Raw genomic sequence first — 13,516 nt, forward strand, 5'->3', positions numbered from 1 at the left:
GAGCAGCCCGAGGCCCAGCAAGGGGAGGGCAAGGGGCAGCGAGGGGGCCAGGGGCAGGACGCCCGCCTGCAGGCTCTCAGCTCTGCCTGGTCATCCCCGGGTGGACGGGGCAGACTGCTTCCCTTGGAGGACAAGTTAAGTTGTGTTGAAAATTCCCTTCCAAATCATTCTATGAAATAAATTGTTGTAACATTACTTTCTTTAAAATTTAATCAATATTAAAAATAAAACAGAGGGAATCCAGGCTGCCCCCCTGGTTGAATACCAGAAACAAGGCCTTGCCGTCTGGTTTACGTGACACAGGACACCCCATATTTTCGCACATTTCTATGTGCGAAACCCCCTCTCCCTCTCTTCCCAGGACTCCAGTTATGAGCCGTTTCAGAATTCGGTCCTGACCCACCTGTCTGGCATCATCTCTTAATACACCCCTGAGCCCTCTGCTGTAGCCACTTGAAATTCTCAGTCTCCACACACAGGGTAGCATCTCTCTGGAACTTTCCACCTCTGTTCGTCTCCTGATTGTTGGCTGGTCTTGTGCATGTGGGAGGGCACGAGTGAAGGGCCGGGAGTCGGGGGCAAACTGCCTGGGCTTGAATATCGACTCTACCTCTCGTGTGGTCCAAGGTTCTTGGGAAAGTCATTCATGCTCTGAGTCTATTCACTTACCTGTAAGATGGAGATAATAGTAATATTTACTGCGTAAACTTGTTGTAAGGGTCATAGGGCTTAATCGACATACAGTGATTGGCAGCTTACCCAACATAGCAAAGTTGGGCTATTGTTATGATTTTCAGAGGTAAAGGAAAGAAGGAGTGTATGCTTCTGGAAAAAAACATGTAATTTAAGGGAAAAAAATGTAGTCATCAAATATCTGATGCATGTCAAGACACACAGTGCAGCCAGATCAGTCATTCTTCTGCTGAAATATTGCCAAAGGCTTTCCACGCTCTTGGAATAAAGCCAAAGTCCTTACAGGCCCCCTAGGCCCTGTGTGGTCACCTTTGGGAGCTGATCGCCTATTTCCTCATCCTGCTGTCACTCAGCTCTGGATAGACTGGCCGCTGGGTCTTCTTCCAATCTGCCAGGCACACTCCTGGCATTTCCACGGCATATACCCTCTGCCTAATTGCTCACCCCCACATGACCACATGGCTGAATCCCTCATCTCCTTCCTGTTTTGTCCTAAGGTTCTGAGGTACACATAGAGCAAAAGCACTTTAGCCTGCATCCGAGCTCACTCTAGCACTCAACCCATCCAACCAGTGCACGTGGGACATCTCGGAGGTTCCCGGCCCCTGCTGGTGCTGGGAATGTAAAGAAGGTGGCAGGACACCATCCTCAAGACCTGTATCTCTGTGTTTCCTGTCGGAGGCTTGTGGGGTATAACAATAATCATAACAAAGACATGCTTATAGAATAAAAAAGGAAATGCAATTTTTAAAAAGTAAGTAGCTCAATAAAATACAACTTCACTAAGAAAATAAGAAAAATAATAAATGATAACAATTGTCAAGAACTTACTAAGCATCAGTGAAATTTTAAGAGAATTTTAGGGGGTCTGCTTCAGAAAGACTGACGAGGAGGAATATCATTGGAAAGTGCCATTTAAGCTGAGACCTGAAGAACGACAAAGAGCCCTTCATGGAGGCAGAGGGAGTCGCTGCTGAGAATCCAGGCTGGGTCCTTTAGACACCTGAGCACTTGAATCCCAAGTCGGCCTCTGACTTGGGTGTGACTGTGGGCAGGTCACTCACTTCTCCGTGTACCTCTTTTTCTTCATCAATAAAATGGAAGTAATAGTAATTGGGTATAGAATTGATATGAGGCAGCTTTCACTCAAACCCTCCTCTTCTCTTGCATAAATGGGCAACATTCCCAACTTGCTTCCCGTCCCTTAACCCCTGCGACTCGCCCTCTCTGCGACTGCTGAGGCCGTCTCTCCACGCTGCGTATCCTTGTGCCTCTTTCCCATCCCATAGGTTTGTGCACCTTCCTCTTCCCCAGTCTGTATGTTTGTTCAGGACCAAGTCCACCTCCAGGGGGTAGACAAGAGGCCTGGATATTAGCCAACAAGTATGTTTTGTTTCCTTAGGTGTAGCGATCGTTTTAAGGATGTGCATTTGATCCAAGCTCATCAAAAACACCCCCAAGAGAAAAAACACTCATCTTTCCCATTGCGTGTGAACTGGCAAGAATGTAGGTCGGGAGCGGCTCAAAGCTTTTTCCTATTACAATAGACAAAGCCTGGGGATGGGCTCAAAAAAAGAGGAGATAAAAGCCAAAAGATGGAGGGAGGCTGAAGGTGTCATTTCCCTTCTAATGACCCCTCCTTACGTTTTGCAGAGAGTCCAGGTCACTGAGCGTGGCCCTTCTGTGGCATGGCCCTCGTCTAGCTCCCCGTTTTACTTTTCACTGGGCCCCACACCCACCCGAATCCTACACCCTGAGCTTTGCACACATCAACTACTGAAAGCTTCTCCAGCGTGACCTGCTGTTTCTTATCTCTGCAGCCTTTGTGGGGTCACCTTTCTTTGCTTGGAAATGTGGTGTTGGTGAATAAGCTCGATTTTATTCTCTGTTCCAAACAGCCTCCAGCCTAGAGCTGACCACCATCGTCAGAGGGCTCCCCCCGTCCCACCCCATCTGAACGAGGCCAATGATTTGTATGCACTTACGGCAATGGGAATGATCTAAGAAGGAAAGAGAAATGATAATACAGGAGAAAGAGAGGGGATAATTCCATGAGAAAAAGTCTTGAAAATTTTTAAAAATTCAAAAGGAATGGTTTACAGGGCATGCGAGGAGGCAGTGGCCTTTGATAGAATTGGGGCCTTTCTTTCACTGTGATAGAGGGACAGGCCTACGGGATGGATGCCGGTGGATTTAGGCTGATTACGCAGAATGGAGGGAAGATGAGGCAGTTTTGTTGCCTGGCTTCTTTCTCAAGGACGTATGAAACAGGACGACTGGCTGAAAGTGAAGAGGAGAAGGCACTGCCTAGAATTGCACAGAAAAAGGGTGCAAAACACCAGTGGGGGAAGTGGGAAGTCGAGGTAATACAAATCTAGTAGCATCCAGAGTGAGCAGATCCTGTTGGAAATTGGAGAAAAGAGGAGCGACTTGACGGGAGCAGGAAAGCGTGCTGGCACTGACGCCCGCCTGAGACGTGCGGTGATGAATCTGCAGTGAGAGCAGCCGGCGTGGTCTGTGTGGCGAGGTGTTTTCCACTAGGACCACGCAGCTGCTCAAGTGGGGATGTGGGTAAGTGACTAGTTGGGCTTAGCCACGATTGACCTTTGGCTGGTGATTCGGTGGAAGCAGAGGACAACAGGGGAGTTGCAGATTTTTATAAAAGATTTTTATGACTGACTACAATTCCAAGCTGGGCAAGGAGAGAGGCGAGGGCATGAGGGAATCATTGAAAGTGAAAAGTGGAGGGTCAGTAGGTTCAGGGTCTAGTGAGAGAGCAGACACGCCGGAGTGGGGATACAGGAGGACCGCAGCTCATCGGAGAGTGGAGTGCTTAAAATGGATATTTTAAAAGTAAAGCGACTGCAGAAATAATATTTCATGAATAGTCTTTCTTTTCTGCACATTGCTTTTGGCACATTGAACTGTCTTTATGGAGACCCCCCAAGAAATAACATATAAATCAGGAAATCCAAGCCACAAATGACTGTAGGCATTTAACAATACCATTAGTAAGCTAAAAAATCATCATTTTAATGTTTGCCCAAAACTCAAGAATCAACTGTGGAAAACCTTAGCTCTCTGGAGCTTTACAAAGGTAAACCACATGATCCTAATAGCTAAGAGCCACTGCAGTTTTCTCAAAAATATGGGCAAAACATAAGGGAAAATATCAGTAACTGGTGTAAACGGGAGTCTTTGCCAGGCGTCCACGCGTGTCTTTGTTCTTTGTTGGAGACAGAGCAGGACTGGGCGAAAGCCCCTGGAAGGACATTTCCATGGAGTGGGCCTGACTGCCCGGCTGGCACAGCAGACCTAACACAGCCCTGGCGTGTGGCTTCTCATGCACCTTGATCTTAAGCTTCCCATTTCTATTCCTGGTCCAGAACTCATGCCATCGACTACAGATTATTGACATTATGAATCCGCCCCTTTGCCAAATTTCAACAGTATAAACAAAATTATGATTATTTGTTAAGGCATAAAATCCATCCAAAGTGGGCACTTTATGACTTCCAGAGGTGGTTCAAAGCACACAGTGAGAAGCAGATGACCTGGGTCTGGGAAAATGTGCCTGCTTTATTTCCCAAAGAATCCAGACAGTCTCTAGGAATAATAAGTTGGGGGATAAAAGCCACACATATTTAACAACAATATCATTCAGTTAGAAAAAGCAGAGGAAGGGGTTGAGGTTAAGGATGTTCATGAAAAGACAGGAGTGTATGTTTTTGTTTTTATTCTAATAAAATCATGTTTACAGAAACATGATTTAGTTACTAGTTGGAGCAACTTGTTCAGGATGTTTGGGGCTGGGGTATGTGAGCCTGGTGCTGGTAGAGGGATTTGCGTTTCCACTGTCCAGGAGATAATGATATTGAAGCAATAATTTCACAGTGGAGCACCTAGGCTGCCCTTAACTGTGAGAGTTCAAGTTTTTATATTTCCACTTAATTTGCTTTTTTGAAATAAATGTTTTGCTGGAACAACTAAGCAGAGAGTCCACGGGTTTATAGTCAATACCACAAAATGTTGGAGAATCCTGATTACTAGTAGGTTTCTGTGGTCGTGCCTGTGTTGTCTGATAAATAAAACCAGGGGAACAAAGAAAAGAAAAAGAAAGATGTGGGTCCCATAGACCCCTCTCCCCATGATTATAGTTGATGTCAGTGACCGTCCTGTGTAGCCCAAGTTCTTCAGACTTACTTTCTGCAGACTGCTGTGAATTTTCCTGCTCGTGGTGTAGTTTGGAAGCAACTTGCCTAAAAAGCCCTGGCACAAAGCTACAAGCCTTAGTTCTTCCTCCAGCAAGAGGGTCCTACCTAGAAAACTAAAGTGTGGGTTTTTTTTTTTTCTTTTTAAGTTCCTTGTTCTTCTTTAGACCCAATCATATAAAAATTTCACAGCACTGTAGTGCAACCAGTTCATGTAAAAATCCTACTCTTTCTGTGATTAGAAGCATGTTTGCTAACGTTACTCATCCTCCCCACCTTCAGTCTCAATGTAATCGGTTTCTCACAGGCTTAGAGCATGTGATCTGTTTTTATTGAGGGCTTTAAATATATATGTGTATGTTCCCAGAACATAGCATCTTGAAGCACATTTAAGCCTAAATTAATGTAGTTTTACTAGACATATGAAGAGATTCTTCCACTCCAGTCGCAGATGACTTAAGGATGGTTAGTAATGCCGTCCGTGTGCGCTTGGCTTTGATTTGCATACACCTGTGAATTGTCTCTGTGAAGAAAATGTACAGAGGTAGAGCATTTTACTTCTATGTTCTTCATTACACAGCTTCCTAGTGACAGAGCGAACGGTATGAAAGTTGTTAGGGAAAACATTTTCTATTACCAGGAGGTTGTTTCTCCAGAAGTCAGAGGCTCGGGTGCCCTGTGAAGGGAATATTAAATTAAGCCTGTACTTAAGAGAGCACCTTTCAGATAAACAGGCTTTGCAAAGCCACCTTTGCCTCACACAGACAAAACGCTCGACAGGTAGCAGCTCACAAGTTATTTTGTCACAGAATTAAAGGAACTTTGATTCCAAAATGCATGCTTCTGTGACCAGGGTGAAATGCATGGTGTTTGAAACATGCTCGGCCAAGGGAGGAATTGCAGGTCCAGCTGCAGCGGGCACCCGTGTGATGTGGCCTGGTGTGGGGCCCAGGGCATCCCTTCGCATCTCCTTCAGAGCCCAGGTCCTACCACAAATGCAGGCCTTTGAATTAAGGCTTTGTATTTTCAGTCTTTGTTGGCGCAACCCAAACCCTGAATGGGCCACATTTTAAATAATAATTAATTATGATCTCTTGAAGAAATATTTATTGACCTATTTTCTTTGTATTGCAAGAGCTACTCATGAGAGAAGGGAAGACAACAAATGCCCAGTTTTGCCAGGAGATAAGTAAGATGGTGAACCCAGAATAGCAGTGGCTACCCAGAGAGGTCGACCCTGGGACTCCAGGCAGCCCAGAGGGAACAGGAGGAGGCTGACTGTCTTAAAAAGGGGGGTATTGAACACAAGGGAGTCACATGTGACATGGGCACCTGTTTCACAGTTCTGCTTGGGTCTGAGATGATGACAGTACTGAAAAGTCATTCTGACTGCAGGATCGTCGTCTCCTCTTCCCTACCATTCTTGGGTTGAGGCTTTGCTCTGTGGCGCTAAAGTCATATGGGTGGATTCTGTCCCTTTTGTTTTAATAGACTAGTTCCAATTGATTGCAAGATATTTTAATATGCATTTTCTAAACAAACAGCAAAGCCACAGTACACCATTGAGAATGCAGAGGAAACACTCACAGAAGGAATGTGCCTTCTGGAAATGTCTCCCCACAGCACAGGGAGCGTCTCCCCTGCAATTGGAAGGACACTGAAAGTCAATGGATTTCAGCTTTGACTACAGTACGTCAATTGCTTTAATTTAAAGGCCCCAATCTCAGCTCTTTATAGAGTGTTTAGGTTTCCTTGTTGGCCTCTTAGGAACCATAAGTTTCTTTACTCCTTAACTGTGTACTTCATGGGGTAATTGAAGCTCTTTGGTCGCTGTAATTCCTTCCCCATGTTGCAGTTTTAGTCAAGCCCTCTTTCCCTCCGGAGGCGTTCACTATTGCCAGTTCTGAAAATAACCCTTTTGGTGTATACTTTTTACTTCCTGGGCCAAAGCACATTGCTGCTTCCTTTTCCTCCTGTAGGTGAAAGGATTTTTTTTTAATCTTTTTTTCCTTACTGGTTAGTGTACGTCATGCCCTTTTAACCACTGTCATGGAATTCAGAGTGTTTTTGTCCAATTAGAAAGTCCTTAAAAATTTCATGTATTTCATTCATTTGCAGTACATGTCTCAGGATAAAGGATTTCAATTTTGTTTTTATTTGTTGTTAGCCATGAAATTGTCAGTCACTGGAGCTGACGATAGCCCACCCTCCCCAAGGATTTACCTATGGTTTATAATATGTCATTAAGATAAACGGTTATTTTCCCCTGACAGGGCCTTCACAGAAATACAAAATGGGAAGGGGAGATAGTTCTTCCAAGGTAGCAGAGGGTGCTGAAAAGTACCTTCTGTGTGAGGTTAAGTGAGTTTCTTAATTTTATCCTAGTAACTGTTTCAGATCCCAGAGTTAAATGGATACTTTATTGTCAAACTTCATAATTTTCATTCACATACACACAAAATTACCTCCACTTGAAGAGGAAAGACTTCTTAATTATTGTTTCACAAAATGTTAGAAACGTTAGGGAGGATTTTGAAATAGAAGCAGTCACCCTTCAGCCAGCGTTCCCTGAGTGCCCACATGGCTGCCCCGTTCCAGTCGCTGGAGAACGAGCCAGCAGGACAGGCGGGCTGGCCACCTCCGCAGCTCCGGAAACTTAACCCGGGCTTCACGTGCAATTTAAATTTACCTTGTTCTACCTCATCCGATAATTTCCTAAGGGGCGGTCTCTTCTCCATCCAGTAGGAACAGGTTCTCCTGATGAGAGTACCAGTTGGCGTGGTAGTGCTGGGAATCACGCAATTTCTCCTAAAGTCGTCTGCTTCCGAGAGCAGTACAAGTCTATTTCATTATATAAAATGAAATACACTGAAATTTATTATTATTTCACTGAACATGAATCAGGAAATAGGTTCCATATACATCTCCTAAGGACTGACATTTCAAGCCCCTCAGCCATGTGTTTCAGTTACTGTGTTTCCTTCTTCATTTACTGCTACACTTTGAATCACTACCTCTGCCTATATGACTACTGATGCCTCTCCCTTCAGCCTGGACGAACCCATTTCATTCCAAGCGTGAGAGCTTCTACAGAATAATAGAAAACCTTGGCCTGAGCTGCACAAAACACCTGCTTATTATATACTGTACAGAACGCAAAAGAAGAATCTATGCCGAGTCCGGTGTTGTCATATTTATTGAACTCTGTTTTGTTGACATACACAAAAAAATCACAGGAACTCTCAATATTTTTATGAACATTTTGCTACCTACTTTGGACTTCTCAAATATTGTGTTGGGTGCATCTTGTTTTATACATATTTTATTTCTATTTTATTGTGTGCTTTTACATTGTTTTAAGTCCATGATTTGATGCAAAAAAAATCTGCACAGCTCCAACTGAACAATGAGCATTTAAAACATTGGCATGAATATACAGAAGTCCATGATCAAGGTAAATTTGGAGGATTGGGGTAACCTAAGTTCACTTCAAACGTTGGGCAGTAATTATGAAAGCTTCCCAGGATGATCCAAAGAGTGTCTGCAAGTTCTCCACGCTGCTGGGCCTCTCCCGGAGATGAATGTCCTGCGTGTGCTTGTCTCTTAGGAGGTTGAGTTGTGTCGTGTTAACAGCCAAGAGAAGCTGGGCCTGACAGTCTGTTACCGAACGGATGACGAAGAAGATACTGGCATTTATGTCAGCGAGGTGAGAAATACCATGAAGGGGAGGGTGGGGGAGAGGGAGCGAGGGAGCACGTGCCTCACAGGTCGGAGGTCCTTGGGAGGCTTGAATGGGAGGAACTGGCCAGGTCCCAATACCTGTCACTTCCAGTTACGAAAGGAAATTATTTTGCCCCAGTCGTGTAATTATCATCAGCCTGGTTAATGTGAAGGCTTTCGCCACAGAATCCCAGTAAGGAAAGACTACAGAAATGGTAACATTGTCTAAATTTGAGTAAGTTCCCATAAGGATGCAGGTAGTCAAGCAAAGTTGTTCAGCAGTAAACATCTGTCCTTCCATTTCTTTTATCAGTTCTGTCAACAACAGCATTGACTGATTGCCTTAAATCTAATATTCACAGTAATCATATATTTTACTTTGCTGGAGAGATGGACAGATTTACATATCCAAAGAGAACACCTGTTTGTTTTATTCAGCTTCATTATCACTTTCAAAAAAGTGAGGTCCTTAAATGTGAAGCACTCTTCGATTTAATTACTTTAAAAAAATGTTGAAGCATTATTTATTATTGTAGATGATTTTTGAAATTCCCAAAATAATCAATTTGGGAGAAACAGAAAAGTGTAATTTTTAAAAATTACATATTTATATGATTAAAATTATATGTATACATGCACGTATATGTACATAGATGTACATTTATTGTTCAACTCCTCCACGCATATGTGTATACACACATATATACACATGAAACCGTGTATGCATACATGTTTCTGTGTAAAAACATACAGTTGTGTGTGTATGTATACAGAAGTCAGGCAAACTAGGTACTAACTGCTCTTCTATGTGTCCTTGGCCTTGATCCTCAAATCATATCCTAACCCACTGAGCTTCAGTGTCCTCAACAGAGCTATCTTCTTGCTTTTATGGAGCTGTTTAGAATATAGAAAAGATAATGGAATTAACGCACTTAGGAAGCTACACAGCTCTAAAAATGCAAATGTTACTCTTTATCACTTTACCAATGACTGGTCCTTGCAATGGGAAAATCTCCAGTTACTACTTCACTCATGTATGTCTTCTAAGTGTGCAGCTAAGATAACCCCTGCGATTATGGTGAGGATGTATAAGCAGATACCTGCAGAAACAGCTGTTGTAATATGTACACAGGAAGAAAGGTAGAGGTTTAATCTCAGCGTGCTTACAGTTCTGTAGACAAAGTTTTAAATTGTGAATGGATTGTATATTCTCTCCAATTGAATAATCATTCCGGACTTCCTCTGTCTGCTATTTAAATCTGCCAGCTTTGGAACTTTCCTTTTCAAGGATAGTGAAGAAACCACAGGAAATGAACATATGTCCTTGGAAGGCAGGTTTCCTCATCCCTCTTACATGCAATTATACTGTCTTTTGTTCTTGACCAATCACTTCAAACTCATTTAGTAGGTGGCACCACCTACAAGAAAGTAATGTGTAACATTGGGTAGAACAGAGTAGCCTCATGCTAGACCTGAAATACTTTGCTTGAAAAAAGCTTTGATGGAATAAAGCTCAAATAAATGGTTTGAAGCCATCATGTGAAATATGACTGTTGGAATCACCCCCAGTGAACTGTAAGTCATCACTCAACTTTGGCCCATTAAATTGTTGATAACTCTTGCTAGTGCCTTAAATATCTATTTATTCTAAAATGATTTATAGTTACTACACTGCACCCTATATGTAAAATACTGCCTAGTAATAATCTACAGGGTTTGGATTTTTTTTCACATTTTGAGCAACATGATTATAAATCTCTTTATAAATTAATGTGCTTATGAGACAGAAATTCCTGTACCAAGTATGGACTTAGAGTATGATCAGCTTTTCTAAGTCAGCTAAAGAAGGATTTAAAAATCATCCTTGTAGAAAGTAAATTTTCTAGGTCCAGAGAATCCTCGTATTAACATCAGCTAAAGATCATGTGGGCTGGAGACAATGTCTGACGTTGGAGTACAGAAATGGGGTGAATAGAGGTTAAAAAAAAAAATAGAAGAAGAAAGGATGCAAGGAAAGAAGGGAAGGAGGGAGTGAGAGAAAATGGTCTCCAAGTTCTGTTCTAGTTTTCAATTTCATTATTATTAATTCCAACAAAGTCCATTTACATTTTCAGAATCAGTGATTTTTGACAGAGAAAAATGAACATGTGCTCTGTAAGTCAATAGAGAACTTTGAACCAAGTCTTTGACGATATATTTAAAGCCATATTTGTAAGCTCCTGGGGGAGGATTACACATCCCGTTGAAGATGGGTGTCTTCTCCATCGCAGGTAGATCCCAACAGCATTGCCGCCAGAGACGGTCGAATCCGAGAAGGGGATCGTATCCTGCAAGTATGTGGTGTGGTCATTTCCTTTCATTTCCTACTATCCGCCCAACAGTTTTATTTCCTGTAAAATGTTAGAGAAAAGAATTTGTCCTTTCCAGACAGTAACATGTACAAAACAAAAAGCTGCCACTTAAACCTTTTTACAATACAAAGTAAGGATGATGCCATTTACTAAGAATTATTAGCTAATAATTACTGATTAAGACATAATCTCTGGACCACTTACTTGGGCACATTACTTAACCTCTCCCTGTAAGTCTGTTACCTCATCTTATAAAATGATAGTGATAAAACATATCTTTTATATGTTTAACTATATAAGCAAAATAAAAACATATTTTGCTTATATGTTTATAAGCAAAAACCATCACATGTTTGCAAAGGCTAATGTGATTGTATATGGTATTCTTAGCCCGGTGCATGATAAGTAGGAAACATTAATGGCTGTTATTACTAGCAGCAGCATTATTGCTGCATTTCCAGAATAAATTAGGTCAACAGAGATCCCTATTCCATTATTCTATGCAAGTCGAGATGTCTGAAGAAGGTTTGATTATTTACAAGTGAGTTGCTGCAAACAGGTGGGAGAAATACGCTTCCTTCTCCACATGGAAATGTGATAACATGGAAACTGATTAAATTTCAGTTTAATGAGATGGCAAGCAGATCCCCAGGGGATATGGAGCTGGAAAGAGCAGCCGATTAAAGCAGGAAAGCCCGAGTTTGTGTCCTAAACCTGCCTGAGCCTCTCTGTCCTTCGTGCTTCTCTTCCCACAAAGAATGGCTGCAGAAAGACATGTAGCTCCCCAACTCCTGTGTCCAAATAAACCCAAAATAAGGACAGAGGTGCTTCAGGGTTGAATTTCACAGCAGATCATAACTACAAAACAGGGAGGAGAGCTCAAATTAAGAAAGTTACGAACCGTTCAAACATTCTACGGAAGTTGTGGTCATTGTGCCAGATCTGTAATTCCTATTCTCCTTAGTAGATGTGACCCCTGAAGAATGTTTCTTTGAGTTCACGTGAATGGCTTCAACACTCTGCCTGGAATCAGGGCTTCAAAAATACATGCCACCCAGCATTTGGGGCATTCTTCATGTGGTTAGGAAGTCAGCTCCATGCACAGGTGATGGCCATGCCGTGTGGCCATGGCATGGTGGAGGTGCACCCACACAGCCTCGGGCACATGCCAGGGTGGCCCTGCCCAGTCCTCCACTGCCCTTGCCTTTCTTCAGGCTGATGCTCACTGAGACAGCCCTGCACACCCTTGCCCTTCTCTGGCTAGATGACGCAGCGCTGCTTTCTCCTCAGACCCTCTCTCTACTAAGGCTCCAATTAGGAAAGAAGAAAAGTATGAATGAGTGGTCATTCACGAACTTACTAGTTTTCAGCAAACTCGAAGAACATATCATTTCTACTTCTGTGAGCTCTCTGTGTGGTGGCCTGTAGTTAAATAAAGTGGGACGTGTCTCTCATTGGATACATCAGAGAACAAAGGGAATCAGGAAACCAAGACTTAGTCTTGTTTATTACCATATTTTTGATGCTTTTCTCACCCACACATGAATAAATGAATGGAAAGAAACTGTTCCATGGAGAGAGTAAGGGGATAGGGGAATAAAATCTGCAGTAAAGCTGAATGGGGTAGCCTCAGTAAGAGACAGAGGACCATTTTAGTGTATCATCCAGATAATGAAAGCTTCAAAAATATGTTACCATTTTTTTATTTGAAAATAATTTTTAAATATGTTGTTCACTTTATTACCATCTCCAGTTAAATATACTGAAAGGAATGTCACTTTTGTATGCTCAGGGTCAGGTAGAGCTGGACAGAAATTAAGGACAGAAATCTGTTTCCATATCGCATACTGTATGTTTTGATGCTTCCTTATTCTTGGCTATACTGTGGGCAGATAAAGTTTTCAGATGAAATATTGGCTGGAGAATAAGGCATTGCTTAATGGAGTTGGTTCATTGAAGAAAGAGCAGCAGGATTGATAAAGCAGTTGTCTGCCTGATTACTTTATATTCAGTGACAAATATGTCACACTTAATGAACAAAGTACATGTCACTTTAAAAAGCCTAGAATTCAATTCTATCTGCACATGCAGAAAACAAAGAGTCTTAAGGGTGTTGGTGAGATTATATTAAATAAAACTGCGGCAAAATTGTACCCACAGACAAATAGCTCCCATATGGCTGAGGAGGAGGTTCTGGGATACCCTGTAATGAACCATGAGCGACTCCTGTCCAGGGCGAGGAAAGGAGATTATGTCTGAGATTACCCAGCGCAGTCTGCTTAGGATCAAATGTGCCTATAGTGAAGGGAAGATGAATGAGAAGGTCCGTAATTGATAAATAGAAGTGTTGCAGATAAGCTCCTAAGAATTACTATGAAATAAACATAAGTGCCCAAACTCAAAGAACACAAACATTTCCAAATCATTATTTTCAAACTACACTTAACTGAGGTGGAATTGTTGTAGTGGCACCCACCACAGCCAATTTATTTTTATTTGAGAAAGAAAAAAGGCTTAGGGTTCAGTTCAGAAATAGCTCCT

At 42.3% G+C, this 13,516-nt stretch overlaps 1 protein-coding gene and 1 long non-coding RNA gene across 4 annotated transcripts in view; one reads left to right on the forward strand and one right to left on the reverse strand.

The window, feature by feature from the left end:
• Positions 1-13,516, forward strand: part of PDZRN4 (PDZ domain containing ring finger 4) — a 447,294-nt gene that overhangs the window by 278,955 nt on the left and 154,823 nt on the right. For all 3 annotated transcript variants that reach the window (XM_036889592.2, XM_057492556.1, XM_036889593.2), the window contains 2 exons: positions 8,512-8,610; positions 10,895-10,957. In XM_036889592.2, the coding sequence (XP_036745487.2) occupies positions 8,512-8,610; positions 10,895-10,957 (162 nt within the window). The remainder of the gene's footprint in view (positions 1-8,511; positions 8,611-10,894; positions 10,958-13,516) is intronic.
• Positions 9,871-13,516, reverse strand: part of LOC118914536 (uncharacterized) — a 50,483-nt gene continuing 46,837 nt past the window's right edge. The window contains exons 3-4 of the long non-coding RNA XR_005025640.2: positions 13,190-13,270; positions 9,871-11,014 (exon numbers count right to left, since the gene is read on the reverse strand). This is a non-coding gene — a long non-coding RNA (uncharacterized LOC118914536). The remainder of the gene's footprint in view (positions 11,015-13,189; positions 13,271-13,516) is intronic.

The sequence above is a fragment of the Manis pentadactyla genome, chromosome 14 (assembly GCF_030020395.1).
Source record: "Manis pentadactyla isolate mManPen7 chromosome 14, mManPen7.hap1, whole genome shotgun sequence".
Taxonomy (NCBI): Eukaryota; Metazoa; Chordata; class Mammalia; order Pholidota; family Manidae; genus Manis; species Manis pentadactyla.